Below are 25,739 nucleotides of genomic sequence, written 5' to 3'. Positions count from 1 at the left end.
TTATGGAATACTTGCTCTGTTGCACCCAAAGGATGTGAGGAGCAGCTAGCAATGTGCCAGGGGAAAATAGCATATAAACAACAAGTTCTTTTGCACTGTCAGCTCGTGGAAGAACGTATTGCAATGAACGGCCGTGTTCGTGGTAGATTTGGAGATTTTGGGGGTGAGCGAGAAAGTACAAATTTGTGATCATGCATGATTTGTATGAAGCAAAGGTAACTTCTGAATTAAGTTGAAATTAGAAAAAAAGTTAAAGAAGAGCACAGATGGGTTGGACTTGCTCACAAACAAGGGTGAAAGAGGTTCCCTCTTAGGGGACTATTCGCTGGTTACAGCTGCCCCCCTCATGCAGAAGTCGTGTCTATAGTGACTATAACACTTATGAAGGTTAAGCCAAATTAACAGAAACTGTGAGTGTAAAACATGCTAATTAAAGCAGATTAAGGGCTTGTATGCATAAATTGATCCCAAAGGATAAGCTAAAACAACTAAAACCATTGGTGAGAACAACTACGTAACTTCAATGCACTTTAGCTTTTGCATTGAAGAATCTTAACTTTCACTTACAGACCTTTTTTTTTCCCTTCTTCTTAAAATCTCATAGTATGTTCTGATAGAGAAAGAATAAGATGTCTTATCAAAAAATAGAGTATTTAGATGAGACTTGACTATCAGAGTCCAAGAGAAAGGTGTGATTGGGATAGTGCAGATTATGACTCATTCCTTGGAGCAAACTCCAAATTAGTGATCCAGATATGTATGTTCATACGGATACTGCGCTTACCAAAGCAAATCAAAGCTAAGGAAAGCGGACTTGCATTTTTCTTCCGCTTTTTAAAAGGCAACTTATTTTTTGCACAGAGGTGTTTAGAAAAACTACCTGTATTGCTGATAAAAATCTGTAAATAGACTCTCCAACTTTCTCTGTTGTGAAAACAGAGATTGAGAAAGTTGAATCTATAGATAACTGATAAAGATGGTAAGACGATTGAGGTTTTGATCTATCTTTAATGTGTTCTTGTCTGCAAACATACAGTGGTATTAATGTTTGTATTAATGATATATTTTGATCTGTCTGTACTATCATTTCTTAGAAACAATTCGATATCTTGTTTTCTAATTGTTCTTTCATATCTGTTATTATTTAAAACAATCAAGGGCACTGTTTTAATGATTAAGTTGCAGAGATCTGCTGTGCCTTGAAGTTCCTGTTCTGTTTTCATTCTGAAAGAGCAAAATTCAAGTCACTTTTGTCATGATAGGAGAAGTTTGCAATGGAAGTAATGATATTCTAATTCAACGGGAAATCCCATTTGTCCACATTTTCTCATATATACAAACAACACTTTTCCTTCCATCCTGTCCCCCACAAGCAACTGTTCTAATAATTAGCCTATTAGTGATTCTTATGTCCATGTATCAGTAGCAATTTAAGATGTATATAAACAAATGCAAGTTAGTTTTTTAATCTGTGGCTGTTCATCATTTACAAAAACACAGTATGCGTTCCTCAATATCACACACTGAGATTATTCTAGAAAAGACAGCAAACTCAAACTGCAGAACTAAGAAGCAAACAAATACCCTGCAATGTATAATGTTTCAATCCACTTCCCTTATGAAGTGGGACTCATTAACTGGGCAATGTACGGTAGCTTTCTCTTTAATTACACAGTTTTATTACACAGTGGAATGATTTTTCAGAATGCAACTGTTTTTGCAGGCTGACCTTTCATTATAAGAGAAGTTTCTGTCTAATGAAGAGAGGTAATTAGAGCAAGGAGTTGACTTTTGGCATATAGAGAGCTATGGTTGCCGGGGCCTTCCTACTGCAGAATGTTATTTAGGAGAGAGCCTTCATTTACATATTTCTATATACATTATAGAGCCACATGTAAGCAGCTGTGGTGTTGATACCCGGGCTAAGAAAAGCAGTGCTTGCAACTATCCTCAAAATGCTCTTTAGCTCACCCAGTAGATTGCATAGGATACGTTGCACCTGGCAGCAGTGGGTTATGAAAGGGACATAAGTGTTCGGAAAGGAGTCACTTTGGGGCCTTTTATCAAGCAGCTAGTAGCGTTGTTTCTAGATGCAGTCCAAGTTCTGCCAAACATGTGCATCTGCAGATCTAGCTGAAGCATTATCTGCAGCATTTACTGGGTGTTTCAAAACAGAAGTTGAATTTGCTCTGTATTAGGATCTGTGACTACTTCAAGCCAGCATAATAGTCAGCCTTGACCTTTGCTTGCCTGTATATGAGAGAGAATTTTGCTTGAGACTGGAAGCATAATAATTGTGAGGGGCATTTGTTCTGACCACCACATCTAACAGTTCACTCAGCGTGATTTAAGTGTGAGAAATGCCCTTCCCCAGGTGGCTGATTTTTGTAGTAGAATTAAGTGTGGCAGGAGAGTTTGCTGGTTATTCTAGCTCTGAATTTTTCCCTCTGCCTTTGTGAACATTACACTCCAGCAGAGATGTCTTATTAAAGTCGGAAATGCATAAGATTTTGAATATTTAAATTTTCTCATTTACTGAAAAATAGGCCATTTGGATGTATGCTTTTCCACATTGGTACTAGAGAAGAACTAAATCATTCCATGATAGATCTACAGTGTAAAATATTCATGTTTTTTCAAATAGAAATGATAACTACTTTGCTGTTAGTCATTTTATTTCCTTTTTGCAAACATCAGAAGAGGGAGATTTTGTTTACAGTGGTGCTTCTGAGGAAAGTACAAAGGAAAATGTTGCCAATGTTTTTGCAGAAGTATTTTAGGATTGCCAGATCTCAGTAGTTGTCTCTAAAGTTGTCCTTATGATTCTAGACAGCAAAACTAAACGCTGGCAGAATGGCCTTGACCATTCTCACAACGTGAATAAGGAAATACCTGAAATTGCTGTCAGGATACAGCTTGCAGACAGTACATTCTGCCATACAGTCACAGAAAATATTTGTTAAAAACTCCAGTAATGAATATCTTGATACAAGGACTTAATTAACCACAAGGAAAAAAGAAAAGCGTGAATTTGAATTATTTTTCAGTACATACACCCGTGCACTTGTAGTCTCTTATTGAACTCTTTCCAAGAGTACTTCAGTCCACAGACACTTTTAGAAGGTGCTGTCAGTCAGAACATATGCTAAAGGGAACCAGTCTGCCAAGGGAAGAATTATATGCAATGCAACCTATAAAGAATGGATCTAAACCTCCTTATAGGTTTTACCTCCTTATAGCCCTTATAGGCTGCCTTCGCTTCCTCCTCCTCATATTTTCACACCTTGGCTTGTATGGTGAGAAGAAAACTGAACGAACCAAGGAACCCATTGCAGAGACTTGCAGTCAGTTCCAGGAAGGTTAGAGGGAAAACATTGCAGTATTGATTCTGTGCACGCAGAGGATGAGTCCAGTAACATATGTGGCCTAGATAAAAACTTAGCAAATAGGAGTCTTAGACTGCCCATATACTGATACTAATAATTGTCCCGTTATCACTTAACACAGTTTCTTTATGAATAGTATCATGTTTCATGATGTTTGGTGAAAAGGTGGCATTTTACTTTCCTAAATTTTATCATTCTTCGACAGGAGGCATTATGGTTATTCTCAAGTATAAACATTGCCAGTTTTTCTTAAAGCTCTGAAAGGTTTTGCATTTGGTAATTAAATGAACTGCTTGAGTTAGTATTGTACTTTTCAGCCTTTCACATTTAATTAATATTCAAGGAGGAATTATGAACAATTTATATCTGTCAGGAAAAGACAAGACGTAACAAATTGTCTCCGTGCAGATGTGAAATTGAGGCAACCTTAGAGAGACTAAAGAAACTGGAGCGTGATCTGAGCTTTAAAGAGCAGGAACTGAAGGAACGGGAGCGACGTTTGAGGATGTGGGAGCAGAAGTTAACCGAACAGTCCAATACTCCTGTAAGTAGACAATAATTGAACCTTTCATCCTACTTCAAAAAGCATTTGGAGCTTTGTCTGTGTAAATGTAAGGACACAACAAGGAGGTAGTGCCCCTGGGTCCCCTATTTGTTTCCCTGGGGCAATTAAAGCCTATTTTACTAAATCACTGCAAATAGTAGTACTTTTAAAAATTTTTACCTGGTATATTAGATATATGTTAGATACTAACTGTGGGTCATATTGTGCCAAAGGCATTTAAGCAGTTTCCTATTGATGTAATTGCAGTTCTCAGCTTTAAAGGCTGATTGTCTGAAATCAGATAACCATTGTATTCGATAAAGTCATTTTTCAGCTAGGAAGTTGTTGACTTTAATGGACCCGGGATTTGGCCTAAAAAGTATGAATCATTTGTTTCTGGCAGAAGAAGGTTTCAGAAATCTGTTTAGATATTTTATCTCTTCTTTTGCTAAAAAAGAAGCAAATTTCTATTCCGTGGAAAATTTGAGGCATTAATTATTCATGAAGCTCCAAATTATAGTTAACATACGTGTACCGGCCAGTCATTAGCTGCTGGAATTGTCACATTTCAGTTAATGAATGGAACAAAATGTCTTTTTGCATAAACTTGTTTTTAAGGTATAGCTTATTGTCACTGCTTGAAGTTGCATTGGTGTTTCAGCTGTGAACGTGTAGCAATGAAATGACGAAGTATGAGTATTTTCCTATGCCAGACACTGCGTGTTCTCAGTAGATACCTGTATGCTTTAGTGCTTGCCAACTTTCAGCAACCGAGCCGCGGGCCCTCACATACCCAGCATGAGACCCTGCCTTGGTGAACCAGTCCTTTTTGCGAGCAAAGCCCTACGTTTTTTTATGCTGTGCTTGCTTATCACTTCTACGACTTGGGTAGAGCTGGCATTGCTGAAAGAATGGAGCGTTGTGCTTAGCATGAACTGGCTTTCTGCATAACATTAACTCTTGTGTTTAAATGCAATCTCTTCCAATAGAGAAATGTAGGTTTGTTTTTTCCTTAGATATTGTTGGAAAAAAAAATGACATACTGATAGAAATTGGTTTAACTTACTCGGATCAGTCTGTTCCTAGCAAACGAAGTTCTGAAGAGCAATCAATTACAACTACAACCCAATCTTAAAGTCACAGCTGCAAATCATTTTGCAGCGCCCCTGTGCCTGCTGTTGCAAGCCCTGGTCCCTGAGGCAGACGTGTTGCCCCTGCCCAGGTTCAGGGTGTGCCTGCGTGCGGCTGCGTGGTTGCAGCAGGAACGTGCACGGCTTCATTTTAAGCTGCTTTGTTGCAAGGGCAGTAGCAAAGATACCGCCTCGGGGGCAACAACACCAGTTAGGGTCCCTGCCAGGCTCGTACTCGGCCCTAAGCTGACACTGAGTCCTGCTGCTCGTCCCTGCCGTACACTCTGCCATCCCTTCTTCATTTGGCTCTGCAGCAGAGACCAGGGCCAGCAGACACTAGTGAAGTGGTGTGCAGGAGGAGAAACTCTAATGAGGTGAGAGCAGAGCAGGGAAGCTCTCTCTGCCACTTGATTCTCCAGTCTTTCAGGGTTGGTACAAGCTGCATCCTGAGGGATAGATAGATCTGGTTAATATGCTGCTCCTACCCCAGGGAATAGAGTACAGCTTTCCATATAGCAGTGTGAGAGATGGATGAGGACAATCATTAGCAACACTTCTCTGGTAGTAATATTTCTCTTCGCTCCGGTTTTGGCCCCGTTTCTGCCGTGTCTTACACAGCAGGCACCTTTGGGTCTGATGTGGGTAGATTTGCTTTGCGCAGATACTCAAGAGCCTTTCGCAGCACAGGTGAATCTGGAGCCTTTGGTGGGGAATAAAATATATCTAATGCACAGCTGTAGTGAAATAAGAGCCATTTTTTGAAAGAGGACCTGACTTTAAGAAGGGCAAGCTTGTAGCTCAGCTGAGTGTCACATCGAGAGGAAGGCAGTGAGCAGGACTTGAATTCCAGTATTCACCTGCGGTGCCATGCAACTTGAATGGGTCGCGTAGGAGGAACTGTGACTTGTATAGAGGTTGGAGATGAGAGATCACAGCCATATATCAAAGCCTTCATGATCTTTATTATATGTAATGTGACGTAAAGGCAGATGCTGTCCCAAAGTGCTCTTACTCTCTCTATGTAACGAGAGAGAGCAAAATGTGGAGGAGTGGGCAGTGAGTATAATTCACAAAACGAGCCACACACAGTTTGCCACCCACGTTGTCAAAAATTGCAAAGTGTTGGCTCAGAAATGCGTTTCAGTGGGAAACCATGTGCAGCTTTGTTGATATTTTGGGGGAGTTCCTCCCCTGTATCAGGGGAATGGATGCAAAGTGAATAAAATTACAATAGACAAAAGAATTACCAGGCACTGAATTGTTGCATGCACTGGGTATGGTGTTTCTGTGGTTAGGTTGTGTTTTTAACATAGTACTTCTCTATATTAGTAGGAGCTTTTGGGTTTCTTGATCTGAATAGTGCTTTGATGGTTGTGTTATCACTAGAATGTTAGTGCTCCCTCTCTCTCCAACTTTGTAAAATTTATCCATATTTCTTAAATGACAACCACTAATTTTTGTTGTGACATAAATAGGAGGTGTATATAAGTAGGGGAAACTTAGAAGAAAAGGCAGATTTTTTAGTGACAATTTGTCAGCGAAGTGTTTTTTGCCAGGAGACGTGTGTTCTTTGAGCCACCTGGCCGCGTGGTCTCCCTGCACTGCAGACCATCATATTATCATTGGGCAGATACGGATTTTCCTGGGGGGAGCTGAGCAGCGTGAAGGGGCTGTCCGGGCCGGCCAGCAGCCCCTCTTGCTGCCACGGCGGGCCGAGACCCCTTCCCGCTGCCTCGGCCCTGCCGAGGGGCTTGTTTCCAGCTGCGAGGGGTGAGCCCTCCTTTTGCTTTAGAGCCTGTGCGCCAAACCAGTCTTGGTATCACTCATATTCTGCTGGTGGTTTTGGTATTTAGATGGCTTATTACTTTGCACTGAACTTTGGGAGCTTTCTGGGTTCTTTGGTCAGAACCGGATTTATTCTTCAATCCTGAGGGGTTCAATTAAGCAACTCGCTCACTCAGACTTCAGTTGTACCTGCATTGCACTGGGAGACAGCCTGTCTGGCTAGGAAATGTCATAATCTGATTGATGTTGAACAAAATGAAGGCTTGAAGAGTTTGAACCTTCTTTTATCATGAAAGCTCTGCTACCTATGGCTCTTGCCATGTGACTTTGCACTTCATTTTAAAAACAATGACCAGAGAATTAAGCTAAGTCTGTTTTAATGCATTCTTACCTGAGCTTGATGTTTAGATTCACTAATCATTATGCTTTCTGTTTTATGCTCACTAATCTGGTGGTGTCTTTTTATTTTTTTCCCTGATTTTTAAATTGGTTCTAACTTTCACTTTTGCTCTGTCCTTTCCTCCTTTAAATAGTTTCTCTTACCTCTTGCTGCAAGAATGTCTGAGGCGTCTTACTTTGAATCTAAAACAGAGGAGTCAAACAGTGCAGAGATGTCATGTCAGATCACAGCAACAAGTAACGGGGAGGTAGCTGGCATGAACCAAAGTCTGAAGGCCTTGATGATGACGGGCTTTGGGGATATCTTCTCTCTGAACAAAGCAGGATCTGTCCTGCATTCTGGAATGCAGATAAACATGCAAGCCAAAAAGAATTCTTCTAAAACCACCTCTATGAGAAAAGGAAAGAAAATCAACATGGCTTTGGGTTTCAGTGAATTCGACTGGTCAGATGACGATGATGATGATGATGATTATTTTGATGACACAGACGATAGCAGCGAATGAAATCAGTTACAGAATTGAGTCTGAAATCGTTTTTTGCAAAGCAAAACAATAAAATTTTAGAACAAGAATCCTGTCAGTTTGGTCTGTTTAAATCATGTAAAAGAAAAAAAGTGAGTTTTCCAGGCTGAGCGTGTTTGTGTGTAGAAAGACATGTTGTTTCCGTTTAGATTGTGTTGACTTATTTCTACTTGGATGAAATTTGGAGCTAAACTTTCAAAACTAATTGAGATGATGATTATTATTATTTTAAGAACCATTATTATAGCTATAATTCTTGATGCCTGATTACAGAAACTATGGCTTGATGAATTTAAGATCTGAAAACATTGGGGGAGACTTTAAAGCCTATTGTACTTCATTTTTTTTCTTTGTGTTTTTTTTTGTCATTTTCCTTATTACTTTTACAGTCAATCATGTAAATATAATTGTACTTCCAGATTTGCTTTTCTTCTGCAATCCTTTCTTTCTTACTATTGCAGTGAAGGGGTTTGCTGTGTTTCTAATTTAAAGCCTTTTCCAAGGCAGCATTGTGAGATGTCGCAAATATGTTGCTAGGAAAAAAAATGAAGCTTGGATGAGAGAAATAGAGGGGTTAGTTAAACACAGTTTAAAAACCGAATAGCAGAAGAGTATAGATAATCCCTGTTAGTAGCTGATTTGTATAAATGTTCTCATTTCTCTTGCGTGTGTGCTTGTGTATATAATTCACTCTAGCACAGCCAATTGCAATCAGACCTCTGCATCTATTAGCAGTTATTGTGATGTAGAAGCTGATTTTCGGTTATGTTGATGTAAATCCAGGAAGCCTCATTAACTTTGATGGACTTACTCTTGTACCTGAGAGTAAAAATTGGCATTAGGTTATTTACAGCAAATTTGCTTCTGTGGTATCTCTTAAACCACGTGTGCCATCGTTGCAAGAGGAGGAAGAGAAGTCACAAGGACATTTTTGCTTGGGCCTGACTACTGTGGCTCACGTGAAATTCTCAATGATAATGTGATAATGTGAGGAATATTTGCCAGTCTCTATCTTTTTTTTTTTTTTTTTTTTTTTTTTTTTTTTTTCAGCTAAATCACTTCTAATGTATTGCCACTGCTGTGATGACTTATCCTACAACTCAATGTGCAACAATCTGCTGCAGTAATTGCCTGCCAGACACTCACATTGAGAGCAGTGAGCGTGTTTCTCCTGATGACCTCTCCAGTGGTGATGCAGGAGGAGGGAGGGAAACCAGTGCAAACACAAATGCAAGGTAGAAAGGAAGGTGATGTAAAATATTTGTCCAAGGAAGGAGGGCAGCATTTCAAAAGAAAACTGGTACTGTCTAGTTTAGCCCTAGTGGGAATAAGTCATCAAAATTCCATTAACAATTACTGGATTTTTTTTTTTTAATGAAAGCTTCTGTTTTTGAGTGGCTTTTTTAATCATAGGCTTGTCCGTTACACAGCTCTAACCTATGTATTATGGCGAGTGTTTTTATAGATAGTTTAGGGAGCGATAGATACATTAGATAAGAGCAGGCCCGACATCATTACACATCGGACACCGCTCCGAGGTGCAGAGTTGCATCCGGAGGGCTGCGTGCTGGCCCCATAAGCTGCAAGGCAGGCACTGCTCCCCGTAGGACTAGCTTACTGCACTTGGTTTTCACAGGGTTTGCCCCCTAAATGCTTGATTTCTGTAGGATATCAGCATTCCACCTCCGGCCTAACAGTTAAAATTGTAATTTAAATGATACGACTTTATTTTGTGTCTCAAGGGGAAACTTGTTCCTTTAGTATAGATAATGGTAAGATACTATAGTAGTATAGTATAGTTGAACCTCCAAAATAACCTGACTTTGGGGAGGAGGAGGAGGATATTGAGGGGCAAAGAATTAAATAGAAATAAGAGCTTATAGACTCTTATTGCAGTGCAGATTTCCATTATTTTTGTAAGTCTGTGTCGGCTAACACCCAGAGCAATAATATTTTCTTATATCCAGAAAAAACTTGATGGATCTGTGTGATTTAATATGTGCACTTAAGATATGTGTCACTGTCCATAAATTATGGTACTACATATCCAGTTTAGTGTTGCACAGTTCCAACTAAGAATAAATTTGATTAAAAACATTGATTAAAAAAAAATTCTGTCCCCAGCACAGATGTTTTGCACTTTTTTAGCATCTGACACTCTCAAAGCACTTTATGCACATATATATTTGTGTGGGTTTTAACTGAATTTATAAATTCACTGCATAATTTTTACAGAATGAAATAAAGTCCTTAACTTCTATATGATACAGCATTTCTTAGCTGCAAAAACATGCATGTGCTTTATTTCTGCAAAATATATTCAAAATGTGGTAGCATGCTTATAGGAATTTCTGCTGGTTAGAAAAAAAAACATTAGTGAAGCAAAAGTAGAATTTTCTCTTTTTTTTTTCTTTTTTGGTCAAACCTAGTTAAGGTGTATTAAGAAAAAAATGAAACTCTCAAAGTTGGTATTCAAAGTGGTAAGGGTATTAGAATTGTAAATAACCTTAATAACCTTTAAGTGATGACATGACAAACTATCCTGGTGCAATTCCCTTGTGACAGTGTTATACTTAGAATATATTTTATATATATATAATGTAATACTTAGGCTGTGCTTATTTAAAAAAAAAAAAAAAAGGAAAAAAAAAAAAGATAGTGGTTCCAGCTTTATTTTCTTGTGATGAGTTTCATACCAGATGTCTCTAGTTTACTAGCCAAAAATCATATATGAGAATTGAGATGTTGTTTGTGCCTCTAACATGCTTCTACCAGGATAAAGATTTTAAGCCCAGCTCTGGTGTGCAGCTGTGTTAGCAGGGAGGGTACTGTGGTATCTCATCTATCTTTCACTCCTGGTTTTGCTCTGCAGTGCAGCCCGGTCTGTCTCCCACCCGTATCATGAGGCAGGTGTCCGTAGCCCCGCGGTGTGTCAGGTTAGGGGTGTTATCCGCGTGCCGTAGGGGTTTCTGGCTGCTCTGGGCTGGCAGCGAGGGCACCGAGAGCCTGCCCGTGCCTCAGACACCCCTCGGCTTGACAGCCCATTCTGGGTCTTCTGAGATCCCATTTTTCTCTGCCTTATATAGAGTTCTGGAAGTAACATCAGTAAAATAGTATTGCTCTGTTTTAATGAAAAGAAAGGGTAAGAGCCAGGCCTGAATTTTCCATTTTCTACCTGGCTGCTATACTACCAGTGTTGACTTAAATAAATGGTTAAGTGCCTGTGAGAAGGATGGTGAGGACAGTCTTTTGGCTTGAATAAAGGTGCGAGATGAGTTGGGACCGAGACGAGATGTCCAAATTCCCAACAGGCCCGTTAGAAGTGGGAGAAAACGGAGGGAGGAAGTCACTGAAACCTTCTGATCCAGGCAGCCGGCTCCGTGGAGCAGCGGGACACACAGTGTCGGGACACACAGTGTCAGGACACACAGCGGGGAGGTTGCGGCGCCCTCAGGCCACGTGTGGGGTTAGTCCCTGCTAGATGGGAAGAAGGAGGCCTGAGAGGTGAGATGGGAGGTAGCTCCTTGTCACACGGCCACTTTCTGGACTTGTCAGTTATCACTTAATGGGATTTTGTTAGATGTTGATTCCCTTTCTTTCTAGATTTTAAAGCTATCATTCGGAGTTAAATATTTGATGCAATAATGGCTCATACTGCTCTTAGTGGTTGTAGTGTTCATATAGCTGTTAAGTATCTAGCAGAGTTACTGTGTGTCTTCAGTACTGTAGTTCCTTTTCTGTAATCAGGCAGCTTTTACAGGTTTTTAATAAGACCTCTAACTTGGCAGAGGTTTTAACAACAGATTTATGTAGAATCCAAAGTTCAGGTAGAAAAATAACTTCACTTAAGTTTCACAGCCCTTAAAACGTACTGGTAGGAATCTGGAGGGGAATGTTTTTCCTTTCCCCTCTTCGACTTAGTGTACACTGTAAAGTCTGCACAGAGATTTCTGATGCGTGAAGATTTAGTTTTAAATACGTAGAACCAAGAACCTTCTTTAAACATTCTATATTGTGTGCTAAATATTCATATGCCTTTGAAAGTCAGATATAGTCCACTGCATTTCTTGCTTTTGCACTACTAAAAAAATTTTGTACCGAATAGTAGGAGCCAATGCTACTTACACTTGAAGTGTGGTCAAAGGAATTTGAATAGAAAATATTTTCACAGTGTTAGAAAACTTCATTCTCCCTTCTGAAAAAACAAACAATGCTGAGCAATGCCTGTGCCAAAACTCTTGTGCTGTAAACTGAATATATAATTTGTGTGGAACATGCAATGTTACACTTCTGTGTGGTTAAAACCTTGCAGTGTCAGTTATTCTCTTTATTGCACTTGACATAACGATGTCTTGTTTTATTCACACTGTGGATTTGATTTTTCCAGTGTAAAAAAAAGCAAACGAGCAAAAAGAAACTGTGCAATGTATTCAGTTCCTTAATTGGTGTCATAAACTTTCTTTTGATGTGAACTTTTTCCTTTGCTTCTCTTTGTTCTAAACTTCTATTTTGCAATAAACATTTTGACAGTAAATTTTATGCATCTGTGTTCCTGTGTAAAATGCCAGTGTTTCAAGAGGTTCCTTATTGTCTGCTGACAATTCATGCTACTCAGTGTGACATTTGTGCATTTTTTCTCCCTTTAAAAAAAAAAAAAAAAGAAAAAGAAAGAAATTGAAATAGATAACATTTTATGTCACTTTTTAAAAATGGGAAAAGCTGAAAAAAGCAAGTCCATTGTGCAAGCAAAAATACAATACTGGCCTTCTGCAATAAGCTGTTTGACCATATAAATCATTCTTAGGCTCCTCACGTAAGAGCAGCCACTGTGTCCCCAAAGATCTGTGTGGTGGCCTCGTGTCCTCCCTCGGTGCTGCTGGTTGCCCCACAGCCTCCTGGACAGGCTTTTACCATAGGGGCAGTTAGCATAGGGATATGCCTGACCAACAGCAGGTGGGTGACAAGATTGGCTGGAAATATCATGTAAAGGACCAAAAAAGACTGAAAGGCCTCTCTTTTTTTTTTTTTTTTTTTTTTTTTGTTTGTAATTATTTTTTTTTCCTCTGGCAAACACCTGCTCCCGTGTGCCACCTCACTGAGCCGCCTTTGGCTGTGTCCACTTGGGGGAGGCAAAGGGATGGGTTTGATGGGCCCCTAGGTCCTCCCACTGAATTGGTCTCGTGGATGGTTTGTGGCCAGGAAGGTTTCACTGAGCCACTGAAATGAGGAGGAGCAGCTCAGAAGAGAAGTCCTCAAACGCTGCATGGGGAGGGACAGCAAAACCTCATAGCTGAAGAGGCAGAGCTCAGAGGATGCAAGGGCGGTCATAGCCCTGTGATGGGGGTATCCCATGGGTGCTGCAGAAGCAGTGGTTGGAAGTTGTGGGCAGGTTACACTAGACCACGGTCTCAGTGCTTGAAGAACCTGGGAATAGTTCATTCTGGTGTGTAATGGGCAACTGTTGAGCATGGGGGACATCAAAGGCATGGGTGAAGTGCTGGCCTGGCAGAGGCTTGCTTGGCTGGTCCTTCGGGGCTGGGTTCCTTGAAGACCCCCAGGGCTCACATTGCATATTAACAAACCTCCCAGGTGGGTAGGTAACTGAGCTGGTTCTCTCTTAAGCATGCGCTATATATATTGAATAATTTTGTAGCTGTATCATGCTGTTGAGTAATTGGGAGACATTGGCGGTCCAAATATATTCAAATTAATGTCACCTCCTTAGCTGGATAAAAATGCAAAGGTGAAATTTGGAATAACGTGCTTGAGTGAATGAAAACAAAACAATATCACAGTAAGATCCTCTGTTGTGTCAGTCTGGGAATCATCCCAGAATTTCACCTAACAACACATCTATCCTCTTGTGCATCTTCATGCTACAAGAGCTAACACCATCTCACATACCAGCTCTCCCTGGCGTGAGCTGTGTGTGTGGCGACGGGGTCGGAGGTGGGAAGTGCTGCGTTTGCAGAGCCTCAGGGCAGTGGATACGAAGCCTGGCAGAAACCAAGAGACCTGTCTGTGCAGGACGATGAGCCACGGTGGCTCGACTCCAAATTCTGTTTTCAATACTGTTTAATGACATCTTCCTTCCTTTTGCAGAAAATATCCCCTATTCTGGAGCGTGCTGTGATCACAGCACTCCTTTAATTGCAGAAATTGAGTGGTACCAAGTCTATGACAAAAGCAAAATCCTTCCCATAATGTCAGAAAAAAAGAAGAGAGGGAGACACCTAGAGAGTCCCTCGTTATTGGACTGTTTTGTTTTGCTTTCTAAATTGTTTTTATTGGAGATCTGCTGGTGATTTTATCTCATGAAAGTGATGGGATCAATTTATTACTGCTATCATGTTATAGGAGCCAGCCAGTGATCAGTTTGAATGCAGGATGTCCCTTTTACGTGAACTGCTGTCTGGTGCCCTCACTACAAGATTTATAGGCTAAAGTCCTCCCCTTTGCAAGAGAAAAAGAATGAAATAAAATCGGCATTCAGAATATAATTTGGGCTGGAAGGGAGAGAAGCAGTCAGATGGTTTTCTTTTCAATCCATGTCTCTCACACAGTTGCTGCCCTCCTTTGATATTTGTGCATGGACTGAAGAAGATGTGGTGAGTATTAACGGGACCGGTGCTGTGCTGCTCTAGGTCCATAAGGTATGGTCAGTACTGAGGAAATGTCACCTAGATCAGAACACCCTGGTGAGATTTTACCACTATTTCTTTGCTTTTATCCTAAACAGACGACCACAGATAAATTAAGTGCTTAAGTGGCCTTGATAGATTAGTCACGTTCTCCAATGCCCACAAAATAATGTGTTCTGGGAGTCCTGTGGAAGGCAGAACGTGTTTGAGTGTCTGCCCTATTGCATGCCACCGTATGGCAATTCAACTGGAAGTTAAGGTTTCTAGGAATGTGGGGTATCCCTTTTGTATAAAACACGGCATCCCATCATCTTTTTACCCTTTTTATTTCAGCTAAAATGCTAAGCAAGAAATGTCGCTGATTTATCTCTAATATGTTACTGTGTCATGGTAATTTTAACGTCCCTCTTTGTACCACACATGAAGAGGGTTCTCGGTGTGCTTGTTTAACGAAAGGATGCCATAGGACAGGCTGGGAGGTCAGAGCAAAGGCTACCTGACTTCAGCTGGTTTATCATGTGGCAGATTGCTACGTGTTTGCTTTGGGCATTTCTGTTGTTCCCAATAACGAGAAAGTAAGGATCCACAAGGCCACAAAATAGAAGGCAATTTAAAAAAAAAGATAAATAAGTGTACAAACTCATACTGTAGAACCCTGAGTCCCTTTCCCAGAAATACTAGAAATATTATTACCTTAGAAATATTTTAGATTTCTGTATTTTTTAAACTAATTATGCCGGTGGATGCCAAATTGCTGTAATATAATTTTTTATTAAATGAACTTAAATTTTATTCCTTTTTTTTGCAGTATTTTTGGATGCAACAACTAACTAAAAAAGGTAAAAGCTGTTCATATGTTCATTTATGTTCATACTCATGTATAAATATAAATTTGTTCATATCTTTTTTTTTCCCCTTCAGTGAAAAGCCCTGTGGATTTCTGAATAACCTCTCTTATCTTAAGGTGATGCTTCTGGTGAAATGAGTGTATATGCTAGCTTGTTTAAGGAACATCATATCACTGGGAAAAGATTGCTTCTTCTAGAAGAAGAGGATTTGAAGGACATGGGAATTTTTTCCAGGGGACACATCATTCATTTAAAGGTATCTAGTAGCATAAGACTGCTGTAGAATATAGTGCCAAAAAATCAGAGCTGTGCAGAACCCAAAGCAAACCCTAATGTTTTCTGTGCCATGGAAATGTTCTGTGATCTTCACACACCGTGTTTGCTGGAGACAGGGGATGATCAGACTGGTAAGGATTTTTCTAAGAGGACCATTCCCCCAACAGAAAGCTTTGGGTATATTTTAAGAATGTGTTTTCATAAGATTTCTCTTTAAGAGAGGATCAAATAAGGAAAAAAAGGTTTTTTTTTTTTAGCTGAAATCTCTGAACTGAAGTCTCTTTTCAAATTTTGCATCTCACCTCTAATAGAAAACTGTTTTGACTAAGACAACTTGCTTGGACAATTGCTTTGTGCAATTGCAGATTGCTTTGCTTTTAGAGCTTTGCTTTTGGTATTTTAAACGTTTAACGTTTGCAATGAATTCAGAAAATCATGGTCTAGAAAGCGTGATCACAAGAGCAGTAATAGTATTAATACTGTAGCCACAGGAGATGCTTTTGTTTCCTAGCAGTCAGCTTTGAAAAAAAGATTTTTCTAAAAGCAGCATTTGGGATTCTGTTGGGTCTCAGTGATTTTATACTACAATTTACTAGCAAGGAGATACTTTTATCCTAGCTGCTAATCCTGCAAATTTAGCCTCAGCTCCGTAAGTCACACAGATTTATTCCCCCCTTGCTCATCAGCCATTGTTTCCATAGCACACACCATTACTGATACATTTAATTTACATTTCCTACAGGGAAAATTACTGAAATTTAATAAAGTCAATGCCCAAAATGAAAGATTTCAGCTCCCTCAGTTGGCTGAACATCAGTAAAAACAACCAAAACAACCCTCCAAACATTTATTTTTTTCTGATTAAGCAGATCTGGTTCTGAATGCTAGATGGGGTAGAGCTACCAGGACACTTTCCAAGGCAGAACTGTATTTTAAGCTATTCTTGAACACCTTATATCTCCACCATGAAAAATGCAATGCACACTGTACTGCACTGTTTTTCAAACTGGTATTTACAATGTTAGATAATGAATTACTCTCATCTGATTTTTTTTTTAATAGATTGCTATTGAGAAGTTAACCCACGACTACCTAAATCTCTTTCATTTCCCACCGTTAATTAAGGCAAGTCTCCTCGTTCACACAAGAAGTGTTTCTCATTTGGGTACAAATATTTTCCCCAACTTTGCTGCTGTTCCCTGGCGGATGGGCTGGTCGCACGGAGGGTTTGTCCCCGGGGCTGCTCTGCACCCAGCAGAGCAGGGGGATGTCTGAGTGTGGCTTCTTGCTCACTGGTGACTTTTGCCACGGGAAAGGCCAGTCCTTTCTCCTGCAGCAGGCCTGGGGTCTGCCTCCAGCACCAGGGCTCTAAACCTCTCCGCTCTGTTTCCTTGGCAGGACTCTGCCGGTGGGACTGAGGAGAACATAGAGAAAGTCGTGAATCTTGAGCTGGTGTTTGGTTACCACCTAAAGCCAGGAAGCGGGCCACAGGTAAGGTGGCTGGGGTTGACTGGCTTGGTTCGCTTTTTAGGCACTGCCTGGAGGTCCAGGATCTCTGGAAATACTTTGTTGTCAAAAACCTTTTGCATTGGAAATCGCTGAACAAATGTCTAGGTAGGAAATAGCACTGAATCAGTGATGGGGAAATGCGCCCAGGAGGAGGCTACAAGGAAAACAGTGGCACAGAAGCCTTGGATGTCAGCTTTTGTTTCTCATGAACATTTTTACTAACTGTAGTTTTCGTAATTCAGCTTTTTGCTTGGTTTCCTTCATGCCAGTGGGTGTGAAATAATAATAAGGGATGCCACATCCTAATCAAACGTGAGCTCCAAGCTGTGTCTGTTCAAGGGTCTCTAGTTAGACCTGGGTAACCGGTGTGCTGCCTGCTCTCTCCAGATGTTCCAGGAGAGCATTCCCACCGCATTGTCTTTTGCTGGGAATGGGGTTTGTCCCACGCTTTCCGTTTTCTTTATTCAGCTTGCCATGGACTCTGAGTTCAAGCGTTTCAGAATTAATCAGCTATGTGGAAATGGTGTGCAAAGCATTTTCCGAGTTAGAGTCAGGGGTTGTGACAGCAGGATTTGTTTTCTTTTGTGTTTCACAAATCTGCATTATGTGTCCACCCTAAACTTGTGGGAGGCTGACTTTCATCTTGTGTTATCTGAGTGCTTTGCTTTTAGGACGTATTATTTGTAGAAGTCTCTTGATTTCTGTACTTGGTGGTGCTTGCAGAGGAAGCATTTAGGTTTGTACTTGGTAGGAACTTGGACTCGTATTGAAATCATTTCATCAATTTGAAAGAGCTCTCTGCTTTGTTGTCTGGAGATGGCTTTTTCTTTTCTTTTATCGTAAGCACTTTTTTCCCTATGAAAATCTTCTTCATCACAATGTGAATTACTTGGTCTTTCTCAGTATTCTTGAAAGCATGTAACTTAGGATGCTATATGGTTGCTTTTTTCTACACTTAATTTTTCCCTTCTCGTGTGCAGCTGTGTAAGGAAATGAAAGGCAGTGCCATACTACTCATCTCCCTCGTGTTTCCAGTATGGGTTGTGGAAAATGGTGCAGGAAGGTGAGCAGTCTCCCCCAGGAAAAAAGCAAGGCAAGAAAGGAACAGAGCTGAGAGTGTGGGAGGGAAATACAGGTTGCATTAATGCCTACTAAATTTGAGGACAAGTGTACAAAATATTTTGGCTGTGACAGAAAAATTTGCAAATGGAACCATGTGCCAAATCCTGTGGAATAGGGCTAAATTGTTACTAGAGGATGGGGCTAGTTGAATGGGAATGTAGTGCCAACATAACCTTCACAGGTTTCCCATATACTGACTGCAAAACTGACAGAGGGCGTTCTTTTTCAGTATTTCGGTTTTTGGAAGTGTTTTTTTTTTCATCCTCCCTTTCCCGTGATCTCCTAGTTGGTCGTCTTTGCTCTGTGTGGTGCTACGCTCCTTCTTCAGGAAGTAATTTTTGCCATAGTCATGTGCCACATGTTAGATCTACCTTTCTGGGATTCCCCTCTGTTTAATGATTGTGCCACCGATGTGGGGCTCAAGGAGCCTATCTGAGAATTTATTCTTCAGAGATCTACTTGATAGCCCATACATGACTTTAAAAATGCTGCAGGTAACCCAGTTAATAAAAGCGGATGGCAATGACTAGCCAGGTTGAACTTTCAAGCAGTACACTATGGCCAGTGCCAGCAGGCTAATTTGTTTGAGTGAGAACTTCATTTACCCAGGACTGGTAAGGAACCGTGTGATACATAAGATGCTGAAAATTGGGCAAACTTGATTCTTTGAAAAACCCTGGATCTTCTATCATAGAGGCTACTTTAAGGCAACTACTGCTGTCATCACCAGATTTGTTCTGAAATAAACTGGAGGTTTAGGCCAGAGTGGAAGGGATTAAATTTCTTTTACTGACTCATTTTTATAAAAGAATGCTGGATGTGCCTTTAAACCTGGGTGGCAAAAATGCTTGGGGATCACCTTCCACCATCTTTCTAGCTGAGAAGGTGGCCTATATCAGTATAAAGAATAAATTCCTCAAGATAACTTTATGCTGGTCACTCCCTGTCACAGGCTCTCTAGCTAAGGAGCATTTCTCCCATTTCAGCCATGAGGGAAACAAGGCAACAAGCTCAAACCTAGGCCATGGCTTGTGAGCGGTGAGTTCCCGGCTGCTGGGTAGGCTGCTAGGCCTGTGCAAGTGGAAGGAGCTTATTAGGGGCAGGAAGGATCCGCTGGTGCTGGGTGCTTTGCTCTGCCCTGGCTCAGCCAAGTGTCCCAAAGCGGCTGCAGGGCGGCTCTTGGCTGTTTCCCCTGTCAATGATCCCGGAGGTGGCTGGGCGGACACTCCTGGTGAACAGCACCAGGGTCGGACACACAGTCCTGGTCCAGACATGAGCGTTGGTGTCGAGGTGGCCCCGGAGTGCAGCGGTGTGCACCGCAATGCCACGAGGCTGTAAGTGCGCGGGAGGAGCCGGTGCAGGGGCCAGCAGCCCTCCGAGGGCTCCTGAAACCATCTCCCGCGAGCACAAGTGCCTTCTCCAGGGCACTGCATGCACCATTAAATCTTCACAAGCAGACAGCTGCATAGCAAAAAAATAGGGAGCTTAATAATGCCAATGTGTTTTAACAAGAATCCCCGTAAATAAACTTTAGGATGCCATTTGAATATTCAGCCTTGTCTATGTGCTAAATGAAACATTGACTTCCCAGTGTATGCAGTTTTGCCATCCTAGAATTTGTCATCTATTTTAAACTGCCTCTGCTGGAGGAATTATGTTGGTTTCCATCAGCTGGTAAATGCAGTCATTTCATTACAGTTTTCTTCCCTTTTCTGCTGCATCTCTAGAGGTAATGAAAGCTCGGCTGACCTCTGTGCTCTCCGAATGCATCAGGAGTGAGCGCTGCAAAGCTAACCTGGTTTTTAGAGGTTTCTTTTCCAACTCTCGTAGTTCAAGTTATGTGGTTACTTCCATTTACTTCCTTTTAATGACCCTTTTGTACACAATTCCCACTCAGCTAAAAGGTGATAGATTTAAACATTTTATATGAATTTTTATTCAACAAATAATAAAAAAAAGGGGGCCCAATTAACTCCAAGATACCAAAGGGGGTAAAAAACAAACCCTGACAATTGTGGCTTGAGCTGATTCGCAGAACTGCAGAGTGAATTTTCAATGGCTTTCTCATCCTAGGTGGCTCATTAAAATTTCCCAATCAGGGAAAGGTGTCTGAGCTGTGTCGGCTCCGCAGTGATGAATCATCCAACCCCTTAAGAAGGATTGCTCACAGTCTTTTTGTCTCCTGTTGATGCATTCTTTAGTTTTGGTCCTCAAAAGGGCAGAGTTTCACCATACCTTTGAATGTTTTCATTTTTACTGAGTGTGGCACAGTCTGACCTATATCCAAATGCAAAGCTTTGAAGTTGGCTCACCATTTTACCTCTTTTTTCCCCCAGTTACCTCTTGCTCCATTTGACAAGGTAAGGAGCAGAACCTCTTCAAAAACATCTGCTAACTGTGTGAACTGTACTTTAGCCCTGAATATCCAACCTGGGATATATTTTAATGCTATTATTTAAATGTGTGGTGCAAAAGTGTATGTTGTAGTAGGGCTTCTTCAAAAAGACCTTGTGATCTGCCCTGCGTGTGGAGAGACATGGGTTGGTACAATACAAGCAGTATCAGACAAAATGGTGCTAAAAGAGGTGTTTTAACTGGAATGCATTTTATGAGGTGGTTGAGACTATTTTTACTGCTTCTTCCTTTCCACCTTTCCACTACATGGGCACAAATGAAACCTTTCTTTGCATTCTTAAAGTTAATTCCTAGTGAAATAGGACAGATGTGGTATGACATCATCTGTTTAATTAGCTGTGTAAGATACTCCTCATGTTAGGTTGGTTACAAACATGGCAAAAACATGGCAATGATCTGGTCCAAAATATAAAATTCCAGTTCTGTAGTTTTCAGATGTTCACCACACACTGTTCATATTTAAAAAGTAAAGCTAGAAGAGCATTTCTTGTTATCTGCCCCTTCCTTTGAGAGATACTTGCAAGTACCTTGACTTTCTAACATGCAGTTAGACTTGCTAACATGCGGTCTTACCTCAAAACCTCAACATCTCAGACCTATCTTTTTAATCTATCTCAAAGCATTAAGAATGCAATAATGGGATCAGCAGTGTTTGTGGATCGTTCTCAAGGACTTGCTCAATTTCTAATAAGTAGTCATTAAAGAGGTAACTGCTCTGTGAAGAGAAACTAAGGATATAAAATAAAACCAGAGCTATCTTTAAATAAAACTAGCAACATTCAGCACTGGTTAATTTATTCCCCCAGGGAGGTGCATGGGTGACCGGGTTACTGGCTATAGTTGTTCAGTGGAGGTGATGTGGGCTCCTTGTGTTCTCTTTGCAAGGGGATGGCAGGGCCACGTGTTGTTTTCGTGCAGGTGGAGCTGGTGTGGCTCCACCATCCCTGCAGGATTACAGCAGCTAGCTGCTCTGCTGGCCACGGCTTCAATGTACCTGAGGTCAGCTCAAGCCAGCACCCTTGTAAACTCCTGCGTGCACAGTGCTGAGCCTGGAATTCCCATTGGAGACAAGCTGCTTCTCCTTAATCCTGAGGAGGTGTAGACTTCGTTAGGTGACTCACGCGCTCGACTTTCTGGACGTTTTTGATCTTTATCTGTACACCCTAGCCACTCTGAGTTAAACTGCTGCCCTCCGCACGTCTCCCTCCCAGGCAGCGCCGCCTCTGTGGCGGGCAGGTCCCCAGGAGCTCGAGGGGTTCACCATTTTCTGTGGGCTTGCTGTGCTGCTCGCCATGGGGTGGCCTGGGAGCAGCCCCGTGCTCAGGCACACGCGCACGGCACGAGCCAGCAGCGCTGCCCGGCGCTTCCCGCAGCACTCCTCCCCGCCAGGGCACGGCGTCTCCTCACAGCGCTCCCCTTGGAGACCAGCACTCTCCAGGGACAGGCCCCTTTGGCCTTGGAAGTGGTGAGGGCCGGTGGGGAGAGGCCTCGTGCCCATCCCGGCTGAGCCGGGCCCCGCGAGCGCCTGTTGCCTCACCAAGCAGTCAGGGCTCCGGCTTTCAGAGCGGGCGACTGGTAGCGCAAATCTCTCTCTCCCTCGCTTTGTTTCCTTCTGTTTTAAGCACATCTCTCTCAGAGGGCCTCCCCTCCGCCCCTATTTTTTTTCCTCCATCCGCAACTGAAACAAAAAGTGCAGTGGAGCCACCTTATCTTGCTCAAGCCGTGCTGGCAGCAGCCTGCCCTGACCTGAGGCACGAGCCATTGTTAAGGGTATAACACATTTACATATTTTGCAATAAAACATCAGTTATTTGCATTACTGTGTCAAGTTTTATTTGATTCTTTCACCTAAAAATGACTCATTTTCCTTTCTTGTATTTTAAAAACCAACTACTCTAAGCTTGTTTGAGAATAATCAAAAATTGCCCATTTAGCTAGAAGTCATTTTCTTTTCAAAAGGCAAATGTTATTTAATCTTTCAGCTGTTCATTGTGCCATCATAAATACTTTCTTTTCAGCACAGTTGTGGGGACTGAAATGAGCCCACTAATTGCCTCCCATTTCGACTGACATGTGGTGGTTTAGTGGAAAGAGAACACAGCGGGGAGAAGGAAATAGGAGGCTGAGAAAATGAGAGCTAATTATTTTCACTGCCTCATGTCAGGCTCTGTGTCAGCCTTGTTTTTACAAACTGGAAGGTTTAGCACTAAATAAAACAAACTGGCGTCATGTTTTTATATACTGGCAGTGTCATGGAAGCAGCTGCACATCTCAAAGACAATATAATGCCTGCATTCGCATGGACACCATCTGACAGCCACTGTGAGCCACTGCTAATGAGGATATCACAGTGGTGCCAAGTGAAAGGTGCTGAATTATGTATGATTCTTCATCAGTGCAGCAATAGTCCTGTACATCATTATGAGACATTGTTTTGCTGAAGAGATTAAAACATTCTTAGTTCCAGACCCTGCAACCTATACACGCTACAAGAGGTTATTAATGGAATTTTTAGGGAGAGTTTCTTGTGGATTTCTTTTTGGTTAAAAATATCTCATGGGACAAAGCCACGGAGGGTCATGACACTATATATATAAAGAAGAGAAGCAAATTAACCATAATTGTGTTATCTGCCTTTAAATCCAGAATAATAAAATATAGTGTAGCTGGGTGATACATGATGATAAATAACCCAAGTGCTGTCACTAGATGTTCAACTCTAATGCCTTTAAAACAGCAGGTTTCAGCAGCTGAGATAGATAATAGCTAAGAATGTAAAGGAGCTTCTGGGGACCTAAATCATCAACATGCTACTACTTTTAGTGCCAGCATGACCAACATTTTTTTTTTCTTATTTGTTTCATCTGGCGTTACATCTTATTTTTCTTTTAATATCCAGTTGCCTGCTACAGTGCCGTTCCTGTTTTTCTCTTGAATCACACACACATACAAAAAAAGTTTATTGCAACCACTGATTTTAAAATGAATGCTGGATTTGGGCCTCCTTGAAAAACAAGATTTCTCCCCAGCAAGAGTTTTAAGCTGGTGTTGCAGGAGACATGTTTGTTGTTTAAAGCCTATGCTCGATCTTCATTTCTCTTTCGTTTTTTTGTTACAGGCATTAGTAAGTATGGGGTTAAGGGAGTATTTTCAGCACAGTACACAGGAGACCTAATTTTTAAAGTGTTCTTATTTGCTGTTTTGAAGCTGAGGGCTAGTGGCTCAAAATATGTTTGTGCTTTTCTGTTTCTGCAGTCGTTTGCAGGGGCTGCTGATTTATTAGCATTGTCATCATGTTACTCAGACCTGTTTTTCACACGGAGTTTTAGTGATTGTACCTCTCAGTTATGAAACTACATTCTTTTTAATCAAAAAGCTGAAATTTTTATTAAAATAAAGCATTAAAGTGTTGGGAGGTATTTTAAGATTTGATTTGCTAGAAGTCCAGGGAAATTTTTTTGAAGGATCTTGTTCAAACATATTTATCAACTAGATATTCTGAATCAACCATTTCCAAATTATTTTCCTACATCCCATATTGTTAGTGTATCCCACTAAATGTAGTCTTGCTCCAAGAAATCTTATGGTTCCAATGCATCAAAGAAATGAAATACATACAATTAATCTAACCAATTTTTGACTTAAGTGGTTAAACATATCTTTTCTATTCATTGCCAAATAAAAACCTACAAATTAATTGGAAATCAGGGAAACATTGTCCCTTTTTGCTGCACACAAATCTAGCATTATTTACTGTGTGGGTGAATAAAATAGCAAGTTTTTACGTAAAGAAGCAAACTGTATATCTTATATAGTTTCAAAGTGTCTTTACTCTAAAGTCACCTGGATTCTATCTTTCTCTTCCATTCTTCTCCTTTCTTTTTTTTTTTCCCCTTTCCTTTTCCCTTCTCCTGCTTTCTTTCCTTTCTACATCTTGTCTCTTTCTCTCCCTCTTTTCCTTTTCCGTTTTTCTTCTCTCTCTGATTTTTCTTTGGTCTCTCTCTCTCCCTTTCTCCCTTTCCTCTGACTGTTTTTACAAAGTGAAAGCCTTACAAATGCAAAGCGGAAACCTTTCCAAACAAAATGAGTGTTTTTGAGAGACTACTGAGGGCGCATTTAATGCTGCAATTCGCTCTTCTATCTGCGCTGTGCGATGGGAGAGAACGCGGCGAGGACCGAAGCTCTGGGGGCTGGGTTTTAGAGATGTTTTTAGAGTGTATTTCCTTTTATAAAGCTGCAGTTGTAGGCAGGAGAAGGCGGTGTTTGTGCAGGGTTCCTGTGTCCCCAGCTGTTGGGGCAGCCCCATGCTTTGCCGTGCCCAGGGGGTGCCTGTGGGTGCCGCTGTGCCGGAGAGGTGCTGGAGCCACCGCGAGCTGCCAGGTGCCCAGCACCCCTGGGCCTTGTAGTTACCGTTATATTCACTTTTCCTTCGGACAAGGTTGCTCGATTTGCACTGTTTACTAGAATAACCTCGGGTTTGTCAGATTTGGTCTGCAGGGTGACTGCATTGCACCAGATTTATGAAGCCAGGGGAGCCTGGAACAAGGTGCCTCAGGAAGGAAGGGGCTGCAGCTCTTGGGTGCATTGCAGTAGTCTCATGTCACGACACACGCAGCATTAACGTGATGATATTTTATACCAATAATCTCTATTTGACTTAGGTGTTTTTTAAAAAGTAATAAATGTCAGTGAGGGAAGCACTGCCCTGCTTCGTCTTTGAGCCTCAGGGCAGATCGGTCCTAGGGAAGACACACAGCATCAGCTTAGGAAAATGTGGAAAAAGTCAGGCAGCAAGAAGGCCACGGAATGAGGAAGAGAGTTTGAAATGCAAGAGGCCAGAGATCACTCACTCCGTCACTGCTGTTTGGCTGTGCGAGTCCTTACTGGACATGGGGGCCTGGTGTTTGGTGCTGCGTGTGCCCAGGAATAGCCAGGGGGAACCCCCAGCTACAGCCTGAGGGAACAGCACAGAGGTGTGCGAAGAGCTGCGGTCCCCACCAGGACACGAAGGTGAAGCGTTGCGGCAGCCCTGCACATTAAGCTTGGCTGCTGGGACCGCGGCCTGGCACCTTGGCTGAGATCCCTTCCCGCAGAAGCACTCGCTGTGGCGTTGCTTAAATTAACTCTCACGTCCACTCTGCTCGCAAAGCGCAGAAGCTT

The 25,739-nt window shown here is 41.5% G+C and overlaps 1 protein-coding gene across 2 annotated transcripts in view; it reads left to right on the top strand.

Moving 5' to 3' along the window:
• The window catches only part of MAP3K20 (mitogen-activated protein kinase kinase kinase 20), a 75,293-nt gene that overhangs the window by 42,002 nt on the left and 7,552 nt on the right, over window positions 1–25,739 (top strand). Inside the window, exons 10-15 of one of the 2 annotated variants that reach the window (XM_026042679.1) lie at window positions 3,795–3,930; window positions 14,332–14,376; window positions 15,218–15,248; window positions 15,374–15,513; window positions 16,596–16,658; window positions 16,932–17,024. In XM_026042679.1, coding sequence (XP_025898464.1) covers window positions 3,795–3,930; window positions 14,332–14,376; window positions 15,218–15,248; window positions 15,374–15,513; window positions 16,596–16,658; window positions 16,932–17,024 — 508 coding nt within the window. Of the gene's footprint in view, window positions 1–3,794; window positions 3,931–7,378; window positions 8,646–14,331; window positions 14,377–15,217; window positions 15,249–15,373; window positions 15,514–16,595; window positions 16,659–16,931; window positions 17,025–25,739 lie in introns of those variants that run through there. The other variant, XM_026042749.1, reaches the window with a different exon arrangement.

This window comes from Nothoprocta perdicaria, unplaced genomic scaffold (assembly GCF_003342845.1).
Source record: "Nothoprocta perdicaria isolate Ctin4 unplaced genomic scaffold, notPer1 scaffold_0, whole genome shotgun sequence".
NCBI classification, from domain to species: domain Eukaryota; kingdom Metazoa; phylum Chordata; class Aves; order Tinamiformes; family Tinamidae; genus Nothoprocta; species Nothoprocta perdicaria.
The sequence above is the reverse complement of the archived record's forward strand: the minus strand, read 5'-3'. Positions and strand labels throughout refer to the sequence as shown.